This window comes from Chenopodium quinoa, unplaced genomic scaffold, assembly GCF_001683475.1.
Source record: "Chenopodium quinoa cultivar QQ74 unplaced genomic scaffold, ASM168347v1, whole genome shotgun sequence".
NCBI lineage: Eukaryota > Viridiplantae > Streptophyta > Magnoliopsida > Caryophyllales > Amaranthaceae > Chenopodium > Chenopodium quinoa.
Genome location: NW_018743331.1, coordinates 1,734,220 through 1,760,414, shown reverse-complemented (window position 1 = coordinate 1,760,414; position 26,195 = coordinate 1,734,220). Strand labels below are relative to the sequence as shown.

The window sequence follows — 26,195 nt, the reverse complement described above, 5'->3', positions numbered from 1 at the left end:
TTACCATGTCCGAATCTTTCCTAGTGCATTATATTTTGTGCACTCTTCCTAATCAATACAGCCCCTTTAAGGTCTATTACAACACACATAAGGATAAATGGTCAATTAATGAACTTAGGACCATGTGTGTTCAAGAGGAGGGACGTTTGACGATAGAAGAGGGTGAAAAGGTGAATCTCATAACTTTTGAAAAGAAGAAAAAGGATCACACTAAGGACAAAGGAAAGGGAAAGATTCCAGCAAATCAATCCATTAAAAAAGAGTCTTCTTGTTTCTTCTGTAAAAAGAAGGGACAGATGAAGAAAAACTGCACCAAGTTTAAGGATTGGCTTAAGAAGAAAGGTAATTTTCTGGCATTTGTTTGTTATGAATCTAATATGGTTGATGTTAATTGTAATACATGGTGGATTGACTTTAGTACTACAATCCATATTTCAAATACCTTGCAGGGTATGACAAACCTAACGAAACCAATGGGCAGTGAACATAACATCTATTTTGGCAATAAGACGAGTTCACATGTGGAAGCAGTTGGGACATGCAGCTTAACTTTAAGTAGTGGTTTTATTTTGCATTTAGAAAGAACATTTTATGTTCCAAATTTCTCTAGAAATTTGATTTCAGTTTCAAGACTTGTACCTTTGGGATTTTCCTTTAACTTTTCAGATTCTAGTTTCAGTTTATCAAGAAATTCTGAATTTATTGGTTATGGTATTCTTTCTAATGGTTTATATTGTATTAAATTGCAACATGATATCACTCACAGTTCCTTGCATGTCAACGTTGGTTTAAAACGATGTATTATAAATGAAAAATCCTCTATGCTATGGCACCGGAGATTGGGACATATCTCCGTTGAGAGAGTCAAAAGGTTAGTAAAGGATGGGGTACTTGGTACTCTAAACTTTGCTGATTTTGAGACATGTGTTAGTTGCATCAAAGGAAAGCAAACTAACAAATCTAAAAGGGGTGCTAAGAGGAGCTCTAACCTATTAGAGATCATACACACGGATATTTGTTGTCCGGACATGAATGCTAAAGATCCTAAATACTTCATCACCTTTATTGATGATTATTCACGTTATATGTATCTTTACTTACTTCATTCCAAGGATGAAGCCTTGAGTGCCTTTAAATTGTTTAAGGCTGAAGTAGAGACACATTGTGGTAAGCACATTAAGATTGTGAGATCAGATAGGGGTGGAGAATACTATGGTAAATACACTGAGAATGGACAAGCATGTGGTCCGTTTGCAAAATTTCTTCAAAAGCATGGGATTGTTACCCAATACACTATGCCTGGTTCTCTAGATCATAATGGTGTAGCAGAAAGAAGAAATAGGACCTTAATGGAAATGGTGAGAAGTATGCACATCAATACTACACTTCCACCATTTTTGTGGATTGAAGCTCTTAAGACGACAGCGTATATATTAAACCGGGTTGCATCCAAAGCTGTCTCTAAAACGCCTTTTGAGTTGTTCAAAGGATGGAAACCGAGTTTGCGCCATATGCGCAATTGGGGATGCCCGTCCGAAGTGAGAATTTACAACCCACAAGAAAATAAACTTGACCCAAGGACTATAAGTGGGCATTTCATTGGATATGTCGAAAAATCTAAGGGGTATAGATTCTATTATTCGTCTCATAGCACCAGAATTGTGGAATCGAGAAATGCAAAATTTCTTGAGAATGACTTGGTTAGTGGGAGTGATCAATTTTGGGACAACGTTTCTGAAAAGGATCATGTTGAAGTTTCCCCTATTAACTCAAGTGACAGGATGGTTATTGTTCACGTCCCTCAAGTTCAACCGGGCGTAATGCAGCCAGTAGCCAATGAAATTCCACAAAATGCTGATAATAATTTAATGGATAACAATGCAAATGAGGAACATGTAGGTGATCGACATATTGATCAATTTCCTTTAAGAAGATCCGCTAGAGCGAGAAGATCAACTATTTTTGATGATTTTAAGGTGTATTTGCAAGAACCGGATTATAATGTTGAAGTTGACAATGATCCAATTACGTTTTCACAGGCAACAAACTCAATGGATTCCGAGTTGTGGATGAGTGCCATGAAAGATGAAATAAATTCTATGGCGTCTAATAAAGTTTGGGATCTTGTTGAGTCGCCCGATGGTGTAAAAGCCATTGGATGTCGGTGGGTCTTTAAGACAAAGAAAGACTCATTAGGCAACATCGGGAGACATAAGGCTAGACTTGTTGCTCGAGGGTTCACTCAAAGAAAAGGAATTGATTACAGCGAGACTTTTTCTCCCGTATTAAAGAAGGATTCTCTTCGAGTGATCATGGCTTTAGTAGCTCATTTTGACTTTGAGTTACATCAAATGGATGTGAAAATTGCATTTCTGAATGGTGACTTAGAGGAAGAGGTTTATATGAGAAACCTGAAGGATTCCTCTCAGAAAAGGGTGAGCATCTGGTTTGTAAGCTTAATAAATCCATATATGGACTAAAACAGGCCTCCCGCCAATAGTATATGAAGTTCCATAAAGTGATAATAACTTCATTTGGTTTTGAAGAAAATATCATGGATCAATGTATATACCATCAGGTTAGTGGGAGTAAAATCTGTTTTCTTGTATTATATGTGGATGATATTTTGCTAGCAACTAATGATAAAGGGTTGCTATATGAGGTGAAACAATTTCTTTCAAGCAAGTTTGATATGAAAAATATGGGTGAGACATCTTATGTCATTGGCATTAAGATCCATAGAAATAGATCTCGAGGAATTTTGGGTTTGTCTCAAGAGGCCTACATCAACAAAGTGCTTGAAAGATTTAATATGAAAAATTGTTCACCAAGTGTAGCACCTATTGTAAAGGGTGATCGGTTCAGTTTGGACCAATGTCCCAGGAATGACATTGAAAAGGAACAAATGAAAAATATTCCATATGCTTCAGTTGTTGGAAGCATTATGTATGCACAGGTTTGCACTAGACCTGACAATGCATATGTTGTTGGAGTATTGGGAAGATATCAAAGTAACCCAGGTCTTGATCACTGGAAGACTGCAAAGAAAATGTTGAGATACCTTCAGGGTACCAAAGATTACATGATTATGTATAAACGAACAGAAGATCTAGAAGTTGTGGGTTATTCAGACTCCGATTACGGTGCTTGCATTGACTCACGAAAATCCACCTCAGGATATGTGTTCATGCTAGCCGATGGTGCTGTTTCTTGGAGGAGTGCAAAGCAGACCTTAATTTCTACTTCTACTATGGAGGCTGAGTTTATATCTTGTTACGAGGCTACATCACATGGTGTTTGGCTAAAAGGTTTCATATCTGGGTTAAGAGTTGTTGACTCTATTATTCGCCCAATAAGGATGTATTGTGAAAATTCAGCTGCGGTTTTTATGGCTAACACTACAAGAAAACAGCTGATTTCCGACGGAAAAATTCCGTCAGAAACATAGGAAAATCCGTCGGAATGAGGCTTTCCGACGGAATTCCGTCGGAGATAGTTTGTCGTAACAACCTTTGTCGGAAATTCGACCTTTTCCGGCGGAAATTTCGTCGGAAGGCCTCATTCCGACGGATTTTTAGACAGATCTAATTCTGTCGGCGTTGTTTCTGACTTTTTTGAAATTCCGTCGCAAATTTCCGACAGAAAATTCCGTCGAAACGGGTCAGTATTCCTACGGAATTTTCCGTCGGAAAACTCAGTAAAAAAAAAAAAAAAAAAAAAAAACAGCCCCCACCCAACCTGCCCAGACCACCCACACCACCCACACCCACCCAGACCACCCACCCAGATCACCCACCCAGACCCCTCACCCACAACCACCCACACCACCCCCACCGACACCCACACAAACCACCCAAACCCTCACCTACCTAGACCACCCAAACCCCCCAGACCCCCAATACCTCCACCTTAACCCACCACCAAAAAACCCCACCTAACACCGTAGCCACCCAATACCCCCACCTTAACCCACCACCACAACCTAGTACCCCCACCCTAACCGACCACCCAACCACTTAGCCTAACCAAAACCACACCCACCACCTTAACCCTAACCAACCTAAATCTAGATCTACCACCCAAACACCCCTAAACCACAACCTCCACTATTGCCGGAAATTAACCAAAAAAAAAAACAGAAAAACCACAACCACCACTACCGCCGAAATTTTTTTTTAAAAAAAAAAAAAACAATCACAACCACAACCACCACTACTACGAAAACCACTATTACAACCCAATAATTAACATGAAAAAGCAAAAAAAAAACGAGAAAAAAAAAATTGAAATCAAGAAAACATACCTTAAAATCAAGAAAATTTCTCATCGAATTTGGTTTAATACGACCAAATTCGATCATGAAACCTCTAGATCTAGAGTTTTCACGATCGAACTTGATCATAAACACCATAATTAGTTGTTTGTTGACGAAAACCCCTAAAATCCAATGTAATTGTTGTCGAAAATATAAAAAAAAAATACCAAGAAGACACAGACAACCGAAATGAAGAGGAAAGAGAAGAAGGAGAAAGGAAAGAGAAAGTAAAGAAAAGAAGAAGAAAGGAGATGGATAAAGGAAAAAGAAATGGAAAAGCGGAAGGAGAAGAGAGGAGATAGAAGAGAGGAAAGAGGCGCTTAGAAGAGGAGAGGAGAGAGAAATGAGAAATAAAAGGGGAGGGGGGGAATCCGGGTTTTAGGGTTGCTTAGGTTTTTTTTTAAAAAAAAAATTACTTTCCGACATTCCGACAGATTTTATTCCGCCGGAAATTATATGTTTCGACGGAAAAATCCCTCGGAACCTTCCGACGGATTTTAATTCCGCCGGAAAATTAATATTCCGTCGGAAAGCCCATAAATTTCGACGGATTTAAATTTCGTAGGAAATCCGTCGGAATATACGGGATTTCTGACGGAATATCTTGTCCGTCGGAAGATGTCCGTCGGAAATAGGCCTATTTCTTGTAGTGTAAGAATAATAAGAGTGGAAGTAAAAGCAAACACATTGACATAAAGTTTCGAGCCGTAAAAGAACGTGTTCAAGAAAAGAAAGTGATCATAGAACACATTAACACTGAATTGATGATTGTTGATCCCTTAACCAAAGGCATGCCAGTTAATGGTTTCAAGGGTCATGTAGAAAGGATGGGACTTGGTTCCGTCATGTGAAACATTCGTTTGTTGCATTGAAACTTTTTTTTTCATTCAGTTTTGATATTTCTTGCATTTATGTACGTACATTTGGATATTTGGTTAATTTAATAAGAAATGTCGTTTTGTTTGAGCCTGAGTGAACATAAGGTTAACTTATTTAGTTGTATGAGTGGTGGAAAACTAAATATATTGTGATACATGGAAGATTAATTTTCGCTATTAGGGAATTCGTCGCTATGATTCAAATATTAAGCTTTCTATTTAAATGGACCAAGTGGGAGAATGTTGGATTATTTTTTAAAAAAATTCAGTTAAGTGGTCCATTTATCCTGTAATTATTTTCCCATGATCAAGGAAACTGATTACCACTAATCCAACCACTAACCCACCTTTTTAGAACCACCACAACCAACTCACGTAATGAGGGGTTTTTGACGGCAAAACTCCCTATATATGCAGACTGAAATTGTGAGTGTAATTAATTAAAAAAAAAAAAGGTCACTGCATCCAACTCTCAAAAACAAACACCATCTAAGTGAGAGTGAGGGTTCAGCACCAAATTTCAGAAAAGAGTTCAAATACGATTTCGGCGCCACAACGAGGTTGTTCATCTTCATTTTCCTCATTGTTCTTGCAATGGCTGGAGGTAAATTTTAAACTTTAACGCTTCCGCAATCTTAAATTATATGTTGTAATTCAAGCTATGAGTATGTTATTGTTTATGCGTGACTTACAAGAACACCCTACACTGGGGTGTAAGGTAAATTTTGTAGCTCTTTGTTCAAAGCCTCTTGCATGACATTACTTTGGGCCCCGCCCTTTACTTTACTTTTCCCTCTTCTTTTTACTTATTCTCATGATTTCTTTTCTCATTCACTGGTCTATCTCAAATTTTGGCAAAAACCTAAAATCGAGAAGTGAAAACTAAAATTAGGATTTCATAATTTATTTTCCTTGCTTCAATACTCAAATACTTTGTCAAAAAAAAAAAATATACTCAAATACAATCGAGAAAAAAGGTATGTATTATTATGTTTCACGTTTTTGAAAACTTAAATTAGGGGTTTTAAAATGAAATTAGGGATTTGATTATAGTGGGGCATTTGGAGAAATTAACTCAATTTTTGTGAATTTTTGATTAACAATTAATGTTTTATTTACCACAATAAAAAAAACCCCAAATTTACCTAGCTTTTTGTTCGAGATACGTGACTTTAAAATAAAGCAATAGTTTCCAAAGTTTAGTAACTTCCAATGTCGTTGTTGATCATTTTTGGTCACCTTATGGTTCTTTTACAGTAGAATTACATATTTAATAATAATTTTTGAATAAAATTAACCAAAAATAAATAAATTTGAAAAGGAAAAAGAAAAGATAGATAATGTGAGAATCTATATTACACGGGAAAAATATTAGTGGGATAGCATCACTAAAGGAAATAAAAGAAGAAAGAAAATGGAAGTAAGAGAAGAAAGAAAATGGAAGTAAAAGAACAAAGAAAGGAAAATTGAGAGAGAAAAGGGAGGGAAATTGAATGGATTAACTAGAGATATCAGTGGGGCAAATCAAGTAGGAGACTCGTCCCATGATCCCTGTTTGGTGGATGTTTGGGCGAGAATTGGGATAAAATCCTGAAGGATTTTTAGGTTGTAATAGCTCCATTCTCGCCCTATCCTACCCTTCCCAATTCATACCCTCCCTATACCCACAAGCCATATCCATATATTTTAAAAATTTTAATGGTTGTATTTTATTCCTCTAGATAAATAAAATAATGGTTGTATTTCAAGGAAACTGTTGCCCAATCTTTGGTATACATTGTCACATAGAGCATTGGTGGTTCATTTTTTAAGATTATTTTTGGAGGGAGTCCACAAAACCGTTTAAATTCAAACCCTTAAAATTTCACCTCCCCTCCTTCCAATTCCACTTCCCGCCAAACCAAAACCTTTGAATTTCCTTTTAAACCACTGTACCGCCAATAACTAACCCCCAAATCCGTAATCCGTGTGCCCAACCCCAAATCCAACTAAAACCGTCGATTATACCCCCAAATCAACGCTCCACATCCTTCCTCTCACAACCTCGATTTTCAAAACCACCTCCCTATAAATAACCGCTCTCTTTCTCACTCCCAAATCACTCACAATCTCACCCCATCCTTCATCTATCATTCTCTGCAACCCCTAACTTTCTCTCTCTAGAACCTTCACTCTCTCTCTCAACATCAACAATGGCACGAACCAAGCAAACCGCCAGAAAATCCACCGGAGGAAAGGCCCCAAGAAAGCAACTCGCCACCAAGGCAGCTCGGAAGTCAGCCCCAGCCACCGGCGGAGTGAAGAAGCCCCACCGTTTCAGACCCGGAACCGTTGCGCTTCGTGAGATCAGGAAGTACCAGAAGAGCACTGAGCTTCTCATCAGGAAGCTTCCATTCCAGAGGCTTGTCAGAGAAATTGCTCAGGATTTCAAGACTGATCTTCGTTTCCAGAGCTCTGCTGTTGCCGCTCTTCAGGAGGCTGCCGAAGCGTACTTGGTGGGTCTGTTTGAGGATACTAACCTCTGCGCTATTCATGCTAAGAGGGTTACTATTATGCCTAAGGATATTCAGCTTGCCCGAAGGATTCGTGGTGAGAGAGCTTAATTGGGGAATTTGATTGAATTTGAATTTCTAGGGTTAGTGTTTTGTGATAATGGTAGTTGTAGTTTGATGATGTTTCAGTTGATAAATCTGAAATCTTATCTGGGTAGTAGTGATAGTAGTTTCATTATGTATTGGTATATGTATTGTGAATTTTAATCAATGAAAATGGTGACATTTCTTAATTGCTTGTTGATATTACTTTAATTTTAATGCTATCTATCTGCTGGATTTGTGGTAGTGTTGTGAAATAATTGTGGCTAAAGAATGGTTTAATTCGTATACTATGGAATAATGTTTTAATTGTTTGTTTTCTTCCTGTATTTGGGATTGATTGAAATTGGGCTTATTTGAGGTTTGGTTAAAACTTGGTCATGATGCTATAATATTGGATATTTTTTGCGAATTGGTCTAATTTCTTCTTTTAGGCAAATGGGTCTTTCGATTTTCCAAATTATTAAGTTGTTAACAATCAAATGATATTGTAACTTGGTCAAATTTGAAATTGAATGGTGTGGAATGAATGTGAATTGTGATTGACTGATTGAAAATTGATACTCCATAGTATTGATAGTCTAGGAGATTTGTAATTGTACTTTTGAGATTTTGATTCAACCCGAAACATGAGCAATGAAGAGTGATTAAAGTACAATGATTCTGAGGAAGATGATAATGTGCTAGACTACATATGTTCAGTTACCATATCAAATTTTACACTAAGCTCAGACTGCCTGTGGCAGCAACCAGAGATTACAAGGGCTATTTCCTATCTAAATGACTAATTGTATAAATTGAGTCAGTTGTATAAATGGTTGATTTTACTCCGTAATATGCAGTAATGTTTATTCACTAGAATTTTTTTTAAAAGGAACTTTGATTTTTCAAACACGCAACAAAAGAGGACAAAAATGAGCAGAAGTATTGTAGTTTGCAGTGTGCAATGGACTAATGGTGCACATATATGAATTACGAACTTATGGTCACTATGACATTCTTACAAATCACCTAAAGAGAATCGTGTAGGTGTGCATGAAATAAACTTAGTTATCTTATTCACATAATCTCTCTCTACTCAGCCCAGAAAAAGGAAAATAATAAAGCATACAACAATACATCTATAAAATATCACAATTGTCTGATGGGAGAATAACAGCAACTGTCTTCAAGAAGCATACAGGCCAAAACCGCAAGTCCGGGGTGATGAAACCTCAAGCATATGGAATTCTATGTTATAGCAAGGGGTGATGAAAGCCTACTTGGATGGGCTGAATTTGTTTAGGCATCTCCACTTTTGGAGAAACTCATTATGAAGGCAAGACACCCTCAATTCATATATTACGTACTATTGTTTTACAATACATACATTGTTTTGACTAATAACTTTATTTACCTACTCCCTCCGTGCTCTGTCCCATAATATAGTTTTTATCTGTGTTTTTTCACGGTATTTAAAAAATAGGAAGAGAGTAGATAAAGTACATAGATAAAAGTGAAAAGTACAATTATATAAAAAAGTTAGAGAGAAAGTGGAAAAAGTACTTGACATGTGCAAAATTCAAGGGTAATTTAGGAAGTATAGTGAATAATGTTATAAAAATGAGGGTATAATAGTCTTTATATACTATCCAAAAATAGAAACAAGAACAACATTTTGGATCTCCAAAATAGAAAAACAGGAATTATATTATAGGACGGAGAAAGTAATATGTATTTGAAAAACTTAAAAAAAGTTAAACTTTATTTTGATGATTTACATTGAAATTAACATAACAACAATTTATTTTTACATTTGAGTAAAACACAGTTAAAGTTCCTCAAAACAACCCATTTGGATAGCTTAACTTTATTAGTTTCTGATTAAAAAAAAAAGAGGTAAAACCTCTATTCTTTGTTACTATCATTCATAGCATTAAGCCATTAATGAAGGTTAAAATAAATAAAAAAAAAAAATTGATTTGCTAATGGGGTTAATACTTAATAGTTACATTTCCTAAGAGAACACAAGTTTTTAAGATTGACAATTTTCAACATAGGGAACCCAAGTTTGTGTTAACCTTAGAGAAGATAAGAGATGGGCCGGTGGGGAGATCGACCGATTATGTCTATTGAGTGATTGAGTCCATTGAAGAATAGTTCATGCTTGCATAGTTGAGGACTTGAGGTTATTATTAAGACTTTAGAAAATTAACATACTTCAAATTGTTATTGTATGAAGTTGCATTGTGTCAGAAAATTATTTTATTGTTAATCTTATTAAAATAAATTGAAAACTTCAGATAATATTTGTTTTTAGTTTTTTAATGTAACATTATCGTCAATGGAACATAACGTTAAATTATTGAGGAATGGATGTGGCTTACTGCTTACATAAAATAAGATCTTGTCAGTTATTTCTTAATACTCTAAAGTTTTAATTTGATGAGAGTGATGGATAGTTCAAGTGGTTAGAGTTTCTCTCCTACTTCAATCTTGGAATCGTTTCTCATCTCGCTTTTATGGCTCTCTAAACACCAAAAAAAAAAGGTTTTAATTTGATTTATTAGGATGATGATTTGTTTGTTTATATGGCTCTTTTAATTCGGAATTATTATTGAATTTAAACAAATTCTAATTCTAAAGCATAAGGCAGGTTGGTTCACGATTTCACGTATGTTCAGTTCATTCATTTAAACGAATATTGGTTTATCTCATAAATGATCAAATCAAATCAGGTTAAACCAAATTATATCAATTTTGCATTTACTTATGAAATTTAGAAAATCTTAAATAATTTGTAGTTGGAAAATACACATGAAGACATCTCGTTTATTAATTATATTTATCTTATGGATTATGTACTAATAAGCTCTAAGTTTAGTCGTAAGATCAAAATATAAGTTAGACCTGATCAAATCATCGATATCATGATATGTTAATATGATTGTACATTTGTACTTCTTGTATACCCTCCATTTCCAAATGATGTACCCATACTCATTGTAGTCTTGGTTGATCATCAAAGAGCTCAATTTTGACAACGAGTCTCATGTACTAACCCTGAAAGTTAAAATTAAACATAATGATGTGAAGTTTTGTTAAAATTAAATCGTGATCTCAATATGTATTTTACAAAAATTACAATATATCTTGAACGACTTATAATAAAGAAGTTGATGATTGAGAATTTCATTGTTTCATACAACTAAGATCAAAATCCTACATACTTGTAATTAATGTAAGTATTTGCTTATTTGCACTATTCTTAATTTCTTAATTTTTATGTATTATTACCTTGAGTCCTTGACAATAATCTTCACTAATACACAAAAACAAATATTACCATGTAAAACAGTAAAAATACTTATTGGGATTGTCTAGTCAACCATTTATATTTATAAAATTTACATAAGCACAATTAGAATTATTAATAATCAAGCTTTTGCATTATAAGAATTGTAACATAGAAGTCGACGTAAACCAAAAGAAAAAACAAAGGAGAAATTAAGGGTCTGTTCTCTTCAGCTTAATTTCAGTTCAGTTCAGTTCAGCTCCAATCAGTTCAGTTTTGTTCCTAATTTCCTTCTCTCATAAAATATTCATTTCGACTCTATTCAGTTCAGCTCCAATCAGTTCAGTAAATCACAGACCCTAAGGGTATGTGTCTCGTATAAGCGGCAATATCTATTATTAATCTCTTCAATATTTTAGCTTGTACAAGTTCGAAAAAAATTAATTATGATGATAAGTTGACATGATGCGATATTATAATCTCTTTAATAAAAATAGGACCGTTATAACTACGACTATAAGAAATTACACCAAGTTCTCTCACTTTTTTATCATTTAAATAAAATACATCATACACAATAAACTGCGACTACAAGACATATGTTGCACCAAATTCTTCTGATTTCCTTAGAATATTCCACCAAAATCCTATACATCATACTGTTGGAGATATTGTTGAGATACATCATAAAATATACCAATTCATGCTGCCCACGAATTGTCGCCTATATGTAATGAGCTTCGCCTGCAGTCGTGCAACAATATAACTAATGATTTGGATAACTACGACAAAGATGCTAAATCCAACTAAGTATTAAAGAATTAAGTTTAACCGGCAAAGTTACCATATATAAAGCAACAAAGTGTTATGTTGTAGAGCATCACTAGGTAGTACACTTTCTTAGGAAACCATCAATTGTAAAATGGGTCTCTTGCGCATCCTTTCCTTGGCCACTTTGCTTCTTTTGTCATCGTTTGTTGTAGCATATGCTAGCGAGGATACACCAACTTCTTCGGAGTATGAGACTCCATCATACACTCCAACTCCTGTAAACGAGTCCCCATCATACACCCAAACCCCGGAATATAGTCCATCTCCAATGTATGAAACCCCATCATACACCCCTACCCCAGTGAACAGCCCATCTCCTACATATGAGACTCCATCTTACAGCCCATCACCTGTGTATGAAACTCCATCATACACTCCATCTCCCGTGTATGAAACTCCAACATACACTCCATCTCCATCTTACAGCCCATCTCCCGTGTATGAGACTCCAGCATACACTCCATCTCCATCTTACAGCCCATCTCCTGTGTATGATGAGACTCCGTCATACACTCCATCTCCTTCTTACAGCCCCTCACCTGTGTATGAGACTCCATCATACACTCCATCTCCTGTGTATGATGAGACTCCGTCATACACTCCATCTCCTTCTTACAGCCCCTCACCTGTGTATGAGACTCCATCATACACTCCATCTCCATCTTACAGCCCATCACCTGTGTATGAGACTCCATCATACACCCCAACCCCATCATACAGCCCATCTCCTAAATATGAAACCTCAGAATACACTCCAACCCCGGTCTACAGTCCCTCACCTAAGGATGAGACACCATCATACACCTCAACCCCCACCTACAGCCCAGCTCCTACATATGAAACACCGGTATATAGCCCAACTCCATCTTACAGCCCACCAGCTAAGTATGAGACCCCATCATACACTAACTCCCCAGTCTACAGCCCATCTCCTAAGTATGAGACCCCATCATACACTAACTCCCCAGTCTACAACCCATCTCCTAAATATGAAGACTCATCATACACCCCAACCCCAGTTTACAACTCTTCACCGAAGTATGATACTCCAACATACAGCAATGAAACCCTGGCTTATAGCCCATCTCCTAAGTGTGAAACACCACCATACACTCCAGCCCCAGCTTACACATATTCATCTGAGTACGAAACTCCATCATACACCCAAACTCCGGAGTACAAGCCATCTCCAGAATATGAAACCGTAGACACCCCAGCTACATCTTACTTGCCTTCCCCAAAGAATGATGTCCCTTCATACTCTCAATCCCCAGATTACAACCCATCTTCTACCTACAAAACCCCATCAACCTCCTCTCCAACATATGAGAACAAAAACTATTACACTCAAGAAAAGGACCTACCTACCCTTTATGGTGTGCAAGGTGTCATTTACTGTAGTTCATGTTATGACTACACACCAATTGAAGGTATGCTCTTCTACGTACAATTTTAATATGATGGATTATTAATTAGATAAATAGTTGTTCTTACACATTGCTGCATCTGATATACGAGGGTTAGAACTTAGAATGGTTTAAGTTGCAACGAGTTTTTCAAATTACTAAAAGTCTAAAATTATAGTCGTCCAAAATAGAAACAATAATTTCATAAGATTGTCAATAATCAACATTAGTTATTACTTCTTATGATATTGTGAAGGATAAATCTAGGGTAAAACATGTCTTAATGAAATTAGTATATTCCATATTTCCATGATTTATTTTATCTTGCATTTCCTTATTTATCGACGTGCTACATCATTTACATTGACTGAATGATAATATAATAAAAATAGCATCATTTGAGTTGGTGATGTAACCAATCAACACATAAAAAGGTGATGCATAAGATGAGATATATTTATATATAGGACATAAGATCTCGATTGAGATCTTATATATGGAGCACATGACACTTAATACGATGTAAGAGTGCTCTATATATAATAAGGAACGGGTATAATTTTGTTGACTTATGCTTTATCTTGAGATTAATATTATTTCATGTAATTTGATTGTGAGCAGGAGCCGTAGCCACAATCTCTTGTGAAGCAAAGGCTAAGCATGGATACAAGGAAGCTAAATTCTCCATGTTAACCCCTAAAACAGACAAAAATGGTTACTTCTTAGCTACATTTACTCCTGAACAACTTGGTGACCATTTGAAGCCAACTGATTGCAAAGTTTCCCTTAAAAGCTCTTCGTCAAAGACATGTAACGTTGCAACGAACGTGCACCTAGGACGAACTGGAGCTCCCCTCATCTATACCGAGCATCTTGCAGGGTACCAAAATGCATACAACTTGGAATTGTATTCCGTTCCCATTTTTGCTTACACTTCTAAGGCAAAATGCGAAAACTATCCAGCATACCACAAAAAATCGAGTAACAAGGCTCCTACATACACCCCATCAACCTACACTCCTAACTCGAGTTACAAGGCTCCATCATACACCCCATCAACCTACACTCCTAACTCGAGTTACAAGGCTCCATCATACACCCCATCAACCTACACTCCAAAATCGAGCTATGAGGCTCCGGCTTACACCCCATCAGCCTACGCTCCAAAATCAAGCTACGAGGCTCCTACATACAAGCCGTCGAGCTACAAGGCTACATCATACACTCCATCAACCTACACTCCTGAAGCAAGTGACAAGGACCACTCATCATGCCCCCCACCAGCCTATACTCCAAGCTATTAAACTCCATCACATACTACTCCGTAGTCGAGTTAAGAAACTCCGGTGGTTATATTCCAAACTCACTGGACGAAGCCCCTACCTACACCAATTATGGATATTAAGAAAGAAAATATTATGATTTCATTCTTTTTCCACTATATACTATATTTATATCCTTTATACCTAAGTTAATATCAAGTTATAGATGGCCGTTACTACTGTGCTATTTGTATTACAGAGAATTATAATAATACTAATTGTCAGTCTTTATATTAGCATTTAACTTTGTGTTCCATGAAATATGCTTCTAAACTTTTTACTCCTTATAAACTCTAAGATATATACAGAATGTGTTGTTAGTGACTAGTAAAAGCAATTTGAGGCCTCAAAGTTAAGTTTCAAAAGTACACTGTTTAACATCTCCAAAGGGAATAATGGTGTTATGGGTACAATTTAAGGAATTAATCGTAGTTTTTAGGACCGGTATGTCTCTCTGATCTGATCTGAAACGTAATTGCACAGTCAAGATGACAAGATATGTCAACTGCCCTTGGGGTTTGTTCAATAAAATCCGCTCCAATGGTAAATTAGTGATATCAGATAGATAATAATTAAGTATACATGCCTTAATTGAGTAAATTATAATGATAAGTCTGTTTAAAGATGTTCTATTACTAGTCAAATTTGGGGAGGAGATTCTCTACTGATTATTGTTAGTTAGTTAGTTGCTCTTTGAGACCTGTAAGAGTCAACCAAAAAAAAAGCTCATCGCAGGTTAACTTGAAGGCAGAAATTAGTAATTTCAAATTTTCGATAATCAATGTGATGTATGTACAATATTCCTCATCGACCAATTTTTCTTAGAATTCAGATGAGGTGATTCAGACTTTAAAAACCTCAGGTAATCCCTGTTATGGACATCCAAAGAAAGTGGATCTTATACAAGGATTGGCGAATTTGAATATGACTATTTTTAATGAGATGGATGGGTTCTCTTGTCCCCAGATTAACGGATTACCTTGGCATGCTGTCCACAAGTAATTAAGTCATAAAGCAGTGGCCATATCACCTGCATTTCTACAACAAAATGCTCGAATGTATTCGTATATAACAAAATTCAACTGTAAGCTAAGCTTTTAATCTATCAGGGATTTCATCTCAAAGTGCTTCTTTCGCTTTCACCTTATTACCTTAAAGAGCCTCCTTTAAATCTTTAATGAATGCTGCTCACACAACATTCAGAATCACAGATACAGGCCATCAGCTGAGTACAGTGCAGCAGTCCACATCGTCAATGGAGTCCTCTGCATGAATATCAGTATAAGTTCACAGGGCCACTACCATCAGAATACAAACCCTTGTTGAAGTTTCTATCAACACCTGTACAGCCTGGTATCCAACTGAGTTTAAGGCACCAGCTCCAGGCTCAGTAGAGTACATACATCGTGATGATATAGGCTTATACGGTTATACCCTGCCCTAGAGCCTCAAATACCAAACCAGAATCTTAAAATTTTAGCCTATGCAAATAAGCAAGCTTCACCAAAACTGCCAAACCGGCCTCACTTAACTTACAGTCTTGCACCAAAATTGGATGCCCAACACCAGATTACAATTACTTCCCATAAACAGAATCCAAGAATCAAGAATCCGGAGTATAATGTAATCACCAAATTACTTCCCTGCCTCTGAGAGTCTGAGTCCAAGGCTTACTTGTTGTATACAATTATACAGTATTGGTCCAAAATCAAAGAACTCTAGAAATGCCAAAAAAAGCTACGCACTGCGCTTGTATGACCCCTCTCCTAAAATCTTATTTAAGAGCACCAATTTGACCCTCTATAGTGTTTAAAACACCAAGTATACTGTGATCAAAGCCTCAGTACTTCCTGTAAACCTACTATTATCTCATGAAGACTGCAATAGTGCAAGAAACCACTTAAGCATTTGATACAATCAGTATGATGAACAATTGCATACAAATCATAGATCAGATTCAACGAACAATTGTGGAAGCTCTATAACGATAATTCTAAGAAAATTGCAGCCCTTGATCTTAATTATCTCATATGTTTGTTACTCGTATTCAGCATTCAGATCTATTCAGAAGATTTGGTACAAGAGTTTCCTAAAGGTTCAGCATATTAGCATTGCTGATTTCTCCTTCAGTAACCTTTTAAGTTTAGTGACATGCCAAAAAAAAAGTACTTCAATGAGTATTAAAGTATTAAACTAAAATCACTGGATAAACAGAGATTAAAACCCAGCCATATGATTCAACATAATTTACTTCAGATTTAAGCATAAAATTTACCAAAATCAATTCGACCAGCTTTAAGAAAATAAATAAAATTGAAATAACCAAAAAAAATTAATCAATAAGAAGTTTAGAACAGAAAATATTTCCATTGATTAATATTCACAAGTACATATACCAACTACATAATAATAAAAATGCACAAATACATATACCAAATTACAGCCTCATCTCTGAGTCTGGGACTCAAAAATGCACATCAATGCTTACTAACTTTTATACAGTCTTTCCAAAGTCTAACAACTCTGGGAATGCCTATAAACTTAACTGCCTACATACGACTCCTCCACTAATGATTAATGAATGTTGCTCAAACACTCAGAATCGCAGATACAGTCTCATATTTGGGTACAGTACACATCACCAATCAAAGTTCCCTGCATGAATGTCAGTTTACAGCTCATCAGGCCACTGCCAACAGAATACAAACCTTTGTTGAAGATTCTAGCACCATTTAACACCAATACAGCCCTCCAGCTGAGTTTAAGGCACCAGGCACACTAGAGTATGTTATAGGCTTATATGAGTTATGCCCCACTCTCAAGCCTCAAGCTCCAAACCAAAATCTTAAAATTACAGCTTACACACCAACAGGCAAAAGCAAGCATCACCAAAAAGCCAAACCGGTGGCCTAAATTAGCTTCCACTGCCAACTTACAGACTTACAGTCATGCATTAAAGTTGGATGCACAACACCAGATTATAATTAAATTCTATCAACAAAATCCAAGACTCGGGAATCCAGAGTATATAGTATCACCAATACGCTACTTACATAGTTACATCAAAGTTATACGGTCTCAATCCAAAGTCTAAGAACTCAGGAAATGCCAATAAACTACACTACCTATGTATGACCCCTCTCTTACAGTCCCAAGTACAAGCACCGATTCATTTCACAATAAGTGTTTAATATCCAGGTATTCTACCATCACAACTCAATTGTACCTATGAAACTGCCAATAACTCATCAAGAGAATTAATAGAATATGTACAAGGAACAACTACTAGATCTCAGATTCAACAGATCAGTTGTCTCTAATAAACTTAAGAAACTTGTGATTCTTGTTCTCCAACCATCTCAAATGTTTGATACTCATCTATATCTAAAACAATTCAGAAGAATAGGTATAAGATTTTGTAATCATATTAGCATTGCTTATTTCCCTCTCAATCACAAAGACACTTCATAGGGAGACAGTACATCTATTAACTTAAATGCACAAAACTAAATAAAAATTTAAAATCCACCACAGATTTACCATTAAATTATTTCTATTTTGTGTTTATAATTATCAAAACAAATTGGAAAAATTAATAACAGATAACAAAAAAAAAAAAAAAAAAACAGATTGTAACGAACAATTAATTAGAACAGTAACACTTTCATTGATTAAGATTCACAAGTACATATACCAACTACATAATAGAAATTCTACTGACCAGCTTAGATTCGAGATAAATCAACTGGAAATTCATACTATTACTAATACTTTCGCAAAACCCTAACCCTAGATATTCCAATTCAAACAGAAATCAAGCCCTCTCACCACGAATCCTTCGGGCAAGCTGAATATCCTTAGGCATAATAGTAACCCTCTTAGCATGAATAGCGCAGAGGTTAGTATCCTCAAACAGACCCACCAAGTACGCCTCGGCAGCCTCCTGAAGAGCGGCAACAGCAGAGCTCTGGAAACGAAGATCAGTCTTGAAATCCTGAGCAATTTCTCTGACAAGCCTCTGGAATGGAAGCTTCCTGATGAGAAGCTCAGTGCTCTTCTGGTACTTCCTGATCTCACGAAGCGCAACGGTTCCGGGTCTGAAACGGTGGGGCTTCTTCACTCCGCCGGTGGCTGGGGCTGACTTCCGGGCTGCCTTGGTGGCGAGTTGCTTTCTTGGGGCCTTTCCTCCGGTGGATTTTCTGGCGGTTTGCTTGGTTCGCGCCATTGTTGAAGATGAGAGAGAAAGTTAAGCTTTTTAGAGAGAGAAAGTTGATTGAGGTTTTTTAGAGAGAGAATGTATGGAAGAGAATGATGAAGGCGGGATTGTTGGTATTCTGGAGAGTAATGAGAGGTTGTTTTATAAAGAGGGATGAAATAAGGGTGGGAGTGAGGAATGAAATCTTGACCGTTGTTGAGTGGACTGTTATATGGTTATATCTACGGTTGAAGATTGTTTATGAGATTTTACACGGATTGTAGATTATGGATAGATGACGTGGAATGCTGCTTCCCGCTTTACTTTTCAGCCATTTGAATTTTACAAATTTTTTGAATCATAGTGCGGCGGTTTCGTCGTTCTTTAACAAGTTCGCTTTTGTTTACGAACTTTGTGTCGCGGTATATCCTACCGTATACTTTGTATTACCTTCGGTTTAAGTTAGTTGTAACTTTCACCTTAACACAGATGTTAAGACAAAAATTTCATAATATCTGATTAAGGAATTAAAAGATAGATAATTTAGGGTAGGAGAGAGAAAGTAAAGCTAATTAATAAATTGAATACCACCACGCCGGCACCACCAACAACAGCCACCTCGCAACTGTTGCCCACCAGAAGCCATCCAAAATTGAATACCACCACGCCAGCACCACCAACAGCAGCCACCCTTAAAGTTACTCCTCTTAAAATGCTAGCCTTTTTCTTTTTAATAGGTTGTTGCTGGCCGTTTTCTTAAAATGCTAGCCAGTATTAGGAGAAAGTTACTCCTCTTAAAATGCTGGTCGTTTTCTTTTTAATAGGTTGTTGCCATATCCTTCCATCGATTGATATATATTTTTTAGCATTCCCAATTTTGAATAGACACACAAAAAATCAAAAATCCCCTTTCACTTTAAAAATACTCCTTTGATTTTGGGCAAGTATTCTGAGTTCCAGTCGGGTTTGTGAGTGCACATAAACTCCGGCGCCGTGCTTATCCTGGAGGACGACCGCTTCTTGTCTACTGCACCGGGAGGTAGCGCGAAATCGTCTTTTAGGTCAGTGGTTCGCCACGACGCGGCAATTGTAAATTTGGTCTCACTAGGCGAAAATTGGTAATCAGCACTGGTTCAAAACCCCCATTTAGCACCGGTTTTGAATCGGTTCTGATTTGAGGTATGCCAAAACCCAAGACTTTTCGCACCGGTTCAAAATCGGTGTGAAAACTTAGTTTTCGCACCGGTTCTTGCTTTGAACTGGTGCAAAAAAGTCCCCCAAAAAGTTAAAGAAAAAACTTTTAGCACCGTTTCTTGCTTTGAACCGGTGCGAAAAAGTCCCCTAAAAAATAAAAAAACAAAACTTTTAGCACCGGTTCTACTTTAAAACCGGTGCCAAAAATGCCCCAAAATTTTATTTATTTATTTTTTTTTTTTTTTGCATTTTTTCACATAAATTGATATATAAACATTAACATATATATAAAGTTACATATTTTCATTAAAAAAAGCTGTAATATTACAATTTTTGTCCAAAAAAATAAATATAAAATAAATAAACATGTAAATGAATCCGAGAAACATATAAAATAAAATAACAAGTTATAATCTAACTGACACATGTAAGAAGTTCTAATCTAATTAAACATGTAAGCTCAATGTTCTACTTTGAAAATTTTCCATACCGTAAGGGCCATTATACTTTTTCTGGGATGACATCTCCGAATCCGAGAAACGTATGGGACCTGAACACCAGATCCTCCAATTGAATCAGGCCTAGTGATAAAATCACCAGAATGAACACCCCATGCAGGTTTTGACTGCTTCCTTGCAAGAAGCTTTATCCTGTCCAAAATGCTTGGATGGAGACGTTGACTTTCCACCAAAGTCTTTTTTTGTATCAGATGATTCTTCTATATATCTTTTTGTAGGCTTCCTGTCTCGTTTTGCAGCTCTGTGATCAAGGTGATCATCACTTCTACTACTGGATTCAGTAAATGAATTCCCCAATTCAACTTTTAAGGTATCCTCCCTTACATTTGGAGCAGCTAAGTTAACCGGCTCATTATTCCCGGCATTTCAGACCTCTCCAGCTACTGAATTTCCACTATCCAAGTTATTACCAAGTTCTTCTTTCTTCATAAGCTTCCCATCGTTGATTATAAAACTTGTCACAGTAACATCACAAGAATTGGTCAATCCCATTGCAATTCTTCGTTTTAGCCACATCTTGTCTTTGACAAAAGTTCTGCGCCCAAATGTAGCTCTGAATGTTTCATGAAGTTCTTTAGTAGTTAATTTGTCCAGATCTATCTCACCCTTTACCAAAGAAAAGTTAGGTTTGGAACCAGAAGATCCATTTTTGTTTAGTCCATCATTAGGGCTAGAGCTTGACTCCTCTCCGTTGTTCACAGATTCCTTTACAAGTCTGTCTTTATAACTTGATGCAGATTTAGGTATAGAGTCCTGCAAGAAGTTCCAGATTGATGGAATAGAAAAAAAAAATATGTTCTTGCATATTAGAGTCAGGCAAACACAGAGAACAGATGAGCTATGCTAACTAGTTAGTAACAAAACTGAACCCACTACAAAGAGCGTGTACACCATATAAGCACACTAAATCAATTCCCAGTTGGATTTTCAATAGTACTTTATTAAAATTGAAGAAAACTACAAAACTTTAGTTTGTTCCCTTTCAAATAGCACAGAAAATTAGAGGAAAATCCAAAGCAAGGTACAGAGTGAATACTGTAGATTGAAAACATTTTCCCTCTTGGTTTTATGTTTAACAATGGGTAGCAGGGTAACACCTTCTACACCTTCCTGCTTCTTTCTTTGGATTACTCGACGCAGGTATCTCGCCACAGTTCTAATAATAAATTTAAAACAAAAAAACATTTATAAATTTTCATGTAATGAGGATTTTTTTTTTTTTTTTTTTTTTAAAAAAACACTTCAATCTCCATTTGTTGTTACCTGGTTCTAGTAGACAATTCTCCATCTGCAAGCACAAGACAAAAGCTTTAGTTATTGTACAAAGAAATTAAGACATGAAAAAGAAGATTAAATATTTAACTTTTGGGACTTCAGCATTGTTATCGTTGTTGCTGTGAAAATTAATGTAGCATGTAATGTAGGAAGTGAGCTTACTCTTGTTCCTATGGAGTTCTTGACTATCTCCTTCATTTTCATTCATCTAAATAATTCACAAAAGAAGAGTCAGCAGCAAATCGACATCAAAACAGAGCAGCAGACATAGTGAGAACATGCATCATAAAAATAAAATCAAAGAAATAACAGCCACTTTGAGGTTAGCCAGGTTCATGCGTTCCATGATTGATGTACTTACGGACCAACCACAAACCTTAGAGGCAGCCCAGGAATGGATCAAGATAAAAGATGAATACATGAATCAATGAATATACTAGAAGTCATCTTAGCTTCTTGTGAAATCAAAATTCCTCTGCCAACTAAGGTTCATTTCTCTCTTCTCTAGACAGACCTAGATGTTTTATACAACGTACTTCAATTCCTAGCACTATTCCTGTTTATTTGACACCTAAAATCAATTAACAAGTTTTCGACTTTCAGTTACCCAGGCTTAAAGTTATGAAACAGCACAGATGGCCCTCTTAATGTAATTAGCATCAAGGAGTAGGCTCAGAAATTAGCTTCAAAATGTTTACATGAACATTTACCCCTTTTGAGCAAACTAAGGCACGTTGCAGTCCTCAATCCTCATACTAGGCTTTTAATTATTTCAATGACATCTTACTCATTAGCAATTCCTTGAAGAAATGACACATCCAATGAATAAAATTAGCCTTTTAAAGTTATAAACTACTCTGCCCACTTAGCTTATCAATAAACCATCTTGCTAGTCCCATAAAGTCAACAACATTAACATAAATTGTGGAAAGAGGTTTACCTCAGCCACCAGACTAGGATAGTGATCAGCTTTTAAAGACCTCAATTCTCTAAACTAGACCAGTACGAAAAGCATCAACAACAGCAAATATAGCTACAAGAAAGAAGAGACAATCAGGACCTGTGGTCATTATTGTTAACTCAAGAACATTAACCTACTTATGTTAACAAAATTACAACATAATCAACTCAAGAACATTAAAGAAAGCAAACAAATTGCTAAAAAAACCCATCAAATTTCCTATAATATAAACAATGTGAAGTAACTAAAAGAATAAAAATGGAATTTTGCAGATCCTAACTAGTAATTAAACTATGCAAATATATAATTTGAGAGAGATGAAGAAATATACCTGAGGATTCTCAAGACTCAGAACGTTATTTTTTTTTAAAAAAAAAAAAGTTCAAGACAACTCTTTTGCCAAAATTTTCTTTCATCATGTAGCATAGAACCAACATCTAGGCAGCACTTATCAATTCATCATTTCATCAATCCAATGAAATGAAAAATAAATCAGTCAGAAATACAAAATCTCTACATGAAGAGCCATAGTCAATGAAATATCAAAAGCAAGGCAGCCTAGCATAGGTCTCCTAACAACTCGTTTGGTACAAGGTAAGAATATGGGCAATAATAATGATAGTGTTCTACCAAGTAAACTTCCGGCTATTTGGTTCTAAACTACATCATTTTCGTAATACTTCGGATAGTTAAATACCAAAACTCATGCTAAAATAAGAAATTCAACACCTTTGAATCTTCAAGTGTCACAGACAAGGCATATTGTAACTCAATAAATAAAAGATTACCTCAGCCTGAGCTCTGAAGTTCTCTTCATCAACTTTGGTGAGCTTGATTTCTGAAAAACCTAACAGATCATGATTTCAGGATTAGAAGCATAAAAAATAAATATACTTCCAAATTAAATGAACCTGAATATTACAACATGATTATCATTATTGGATTGGGATAGTAGATAGGGATGGGCATGACCATGACAATCATTATTCTTGAAGATAAATATTTCAAACTACCATTGAATGAGGTAGTTATCAACGACAATTCTGCATTTTAGCTAGAACAAAAATGCCAAAATAATCCTGTGCAATATGTGCTACTGTCTCTACAACATCAAGTATAGAAAGCATATCACTCTTTTCCAACTCCAACAAATCCTTGACTTCCATAAGCTCATCATCAGTAGCAGGAACAAAACTTCCATCAAAATCAACCTATACAGCAGAGATAAAATAAACCTATCAGCTACAGCAACGGATCGCTGCATTACAACAATAGGTTCGAGATGAGCCAACGAATGAAGACACAAGCACAAAGGCAAGTCAATGTAGTCTATTAGTCCATTCAAGCACTGACCCAACAACAAATTGAATCAATGTGATTGTCACGGGTTAATGAAATGCCTTCTGCAGGAAAGAACATCATACATCACTAAAGCAAAAGCTGATGCAAGCAGAGAATCACTACTTTGTATCAATGTTTACCTATGTGCCTCAGATCAATACAATTTTCCATGAAACATGTACTAAGAACTTTTTTATATACATGCAACATGTTTAGGGTAAAAATTACCCTAGACACGTGGCCCAATGAGGACCTGACACGTGTCACCTCCCTATAGCACCATGGGCATCCAACCAATGGATGCCACGTGGCATTGTACCCCAATGGGGGAGCAGATATTCATCTGCTATAAATAGAGGAATCTACCTCATTTATTGGCATTCATAAATACACATACAAAACCTGAGCAATATTAATTGTGGAATCTCCCAGAATCCGAGAGAAATACCCGTTTACTTTCCGCACATAATCTCATCCGGAATCATACTAACTTGATCTTCGGAGGCGGAACTCCACCCAACCGGAGTTTCGTGGTTTTGCAGGTACAGAAGTCAGGCGTGCATTCCCGATATTGTAACTCTCTCGTAGGACACCTCAAAAAACCCCGAAACATTTGGCGCCGTCTGTGGGGAGAGTACCACTGAGATGACATCTAAAAATGTACCAATTGTAGAGGGCAGCCGACCCACGGCTGACCCTGAGGTCCATACGGACCACGAAAGTGGAAGCGGTGACGACTACAATGTCAAAACCTATATGGCCCCAAACGGGTCTTTCCGTTCTAGGCGCACCCGTTCCAAGGAAAGGAAGGAACGGGACCAAGACAAAGCTTGCCCCAAAAACCCAGGCGGCAAGCACCCTAGACAACCCCAGGCGGCGGAGGGGGCTACCCCCGTCACCAGGGACGAACTCATGAATCTCATGACTAGTTTTAAAGGGGAAATCAAGGACATTATCAAGAAGTCAACTGGCTCCAGCAAGGGCCAGTCGGCCAAGAAGGCTTCCGTGAAGAAGCCAATTAAAGACCGGGTGCCTACTCCTCACCCGAAGCCTAAGGGGGCGGATGGGCCCTTGATCGATCTTTCAAAAATTTGTTTCCCTGAATTAGGGCAGCGAAAGGCCATCCGGCACATACAGTCGGATGGGTCAAAGAAGACCTTCTCTGATGCCCGGTTGCTAATCCAGGAGAAGAGAAGTCAGAGCATGTCTCAGTCGGCTTCTACGTCGACCTACCCAAATAGTTTTCGCAATTCTTCGATTAAGCATTTGGAAACCCACCCAAGGAGCCAGTCACACGGCACGTCCGTTCGTACTGCTCTTCATGTGATCCATCAGGTCCCATATGTGCCTCAACAACCATATGGAATCGGATCACCCTATATGCAGCTGTCTCCCTTTGGGGGAATGGCGGCAAACACCGTCCAGCCCATGGACTGGCAGCTCCGGCTGCTAAACCTAGGGGAACAGCCTTCGGCTTTCTCCCGGGAGATAACCGAGGCGGCGCAGCCGGCCAAGGTTAAGAACGTGTTGGTAGGTACCTACGACGGTACCACCAACCCGGAACCTCATGTACCTACAGGGGTTGGATGACACTGCCTGGTGTCGATGCTTCCCAGCAACGCTGAAGGGCATAGCCCAACGGTGGTTCGGCAACCTACCGGCTGGGTGTATCAATAAATTTAAGGCGCTTGCATATCTGTTTGCGTCCAACTTCTCCATGAACATCCCTGCCAAGAAGACCAGTCTCGACCTAGGGGCTATCCGGGAGGGAGACAAGGAGGGACTTCGGTCCTATGTCAGGCGGTTCAATCTGATCAGAATTCAGATACAAGGACTGTATGACGAAGTTGCGTACACAGATTTCTTCAAGGGTCTGAAGGATGGGTCAACATTCAAGTTCGACCTGGTCCGCAAGAGGGTTGCTACCCTCCAAGAGGCACTAATGGAGGCCGAAGCCTACATACAGGCGACGGAACTCTATGCCATCAAGCACTCGTCAGAACCCAGGCGGTCTGACAATAAAGAGAGTCGGTTCCAACAGCCGGCCAAAAAAGAAGAAAAGAAAAGAAAAGAAGTCTGGGCAGCTGACCG

At 37.2% G+C, this 26,195-nt stretch overlaps 3 protein-coding genes and 1 long non-coding RNA gene across 4 annotated transcripts; 2 read left to right on the top strand and 2 right to left on the bottom strand.

Annotated features, from left to right (window-relative positions):
• Window positions 1-7,283: 7,283 nt before the first annotated feature.
• LOC110737726 (histone H3.2) lies at window positions 7,284-7,978 on the top strand. The gene has a single exon (XM_021918056.1). The coding sequence runs from the start codon at window positions 7,386-7,388 to the stop codon at window positions 7,794-7,796; it is 411 nt and encodes a 136-aa protein (XP_021773748.1). The 5' UTR covers window positions 7,284-7,385; the 3' UTR covers window positions 7,797-7,978.
• Window positions 7,979-11,960: 3,982 nt separating this feature from the next.
• On the top strand, window positions 11,961-14,877 carry LOC110737722 (adhesive plaque matrix protein-like). The gene is made up of 2 exons (XM_021918053.1): window positions 11,961-13,322; window positions 13,920-14,877. The coding sequence occupies exons 1-2, from the start codon at window positions 11,984-11,986 to the stop codon at window positions 14,600-14,602; spliced, it is 2,022 nt and encodes a 673-aa protein (XP_021773745.1). The 5' UTR covers window positions 11,961-11,983; the 3' UTR covers window positions 14,603-14,877.
• Window positions 14,878-18,263: 3,386 nt separating this feature from the next.
• Window positions 18,264-18,976, bottom strand: LOC110737724 (histone H3.2). Its single transcript, XM_021918054.1, has one exon. The coding sequence runs from the start codon at window positions 18,843-18,845 to the stop codon at window positions 18,435-18,437; it is 411 nt and encodes a 136-aa protein (XP_021773746.1). The 5' UTR covers window positions 18,846-18,976; the 3' UTR covers window positions 18,264-18,434.
• Window positions 18,977-21,638: 2,662 nt separating this feature from the next.
• Window positions 21,639-22,012, bottom strand: LOC110737727. Its single transcript, XR_002514439.1, has 3 exons — window positions 21,965-22,012; window positions 21,791-21,815; window positions 21,639-21,683 (listed from the first exon to the last, which is right to left on the bottom strand). It is a non-coding gene; the product is annotated as an uncharacterized LOC110737727 (long non-coding RNA).
• Window positions 22,013-26,195: the final 4,183 nt, after the last annotated feature.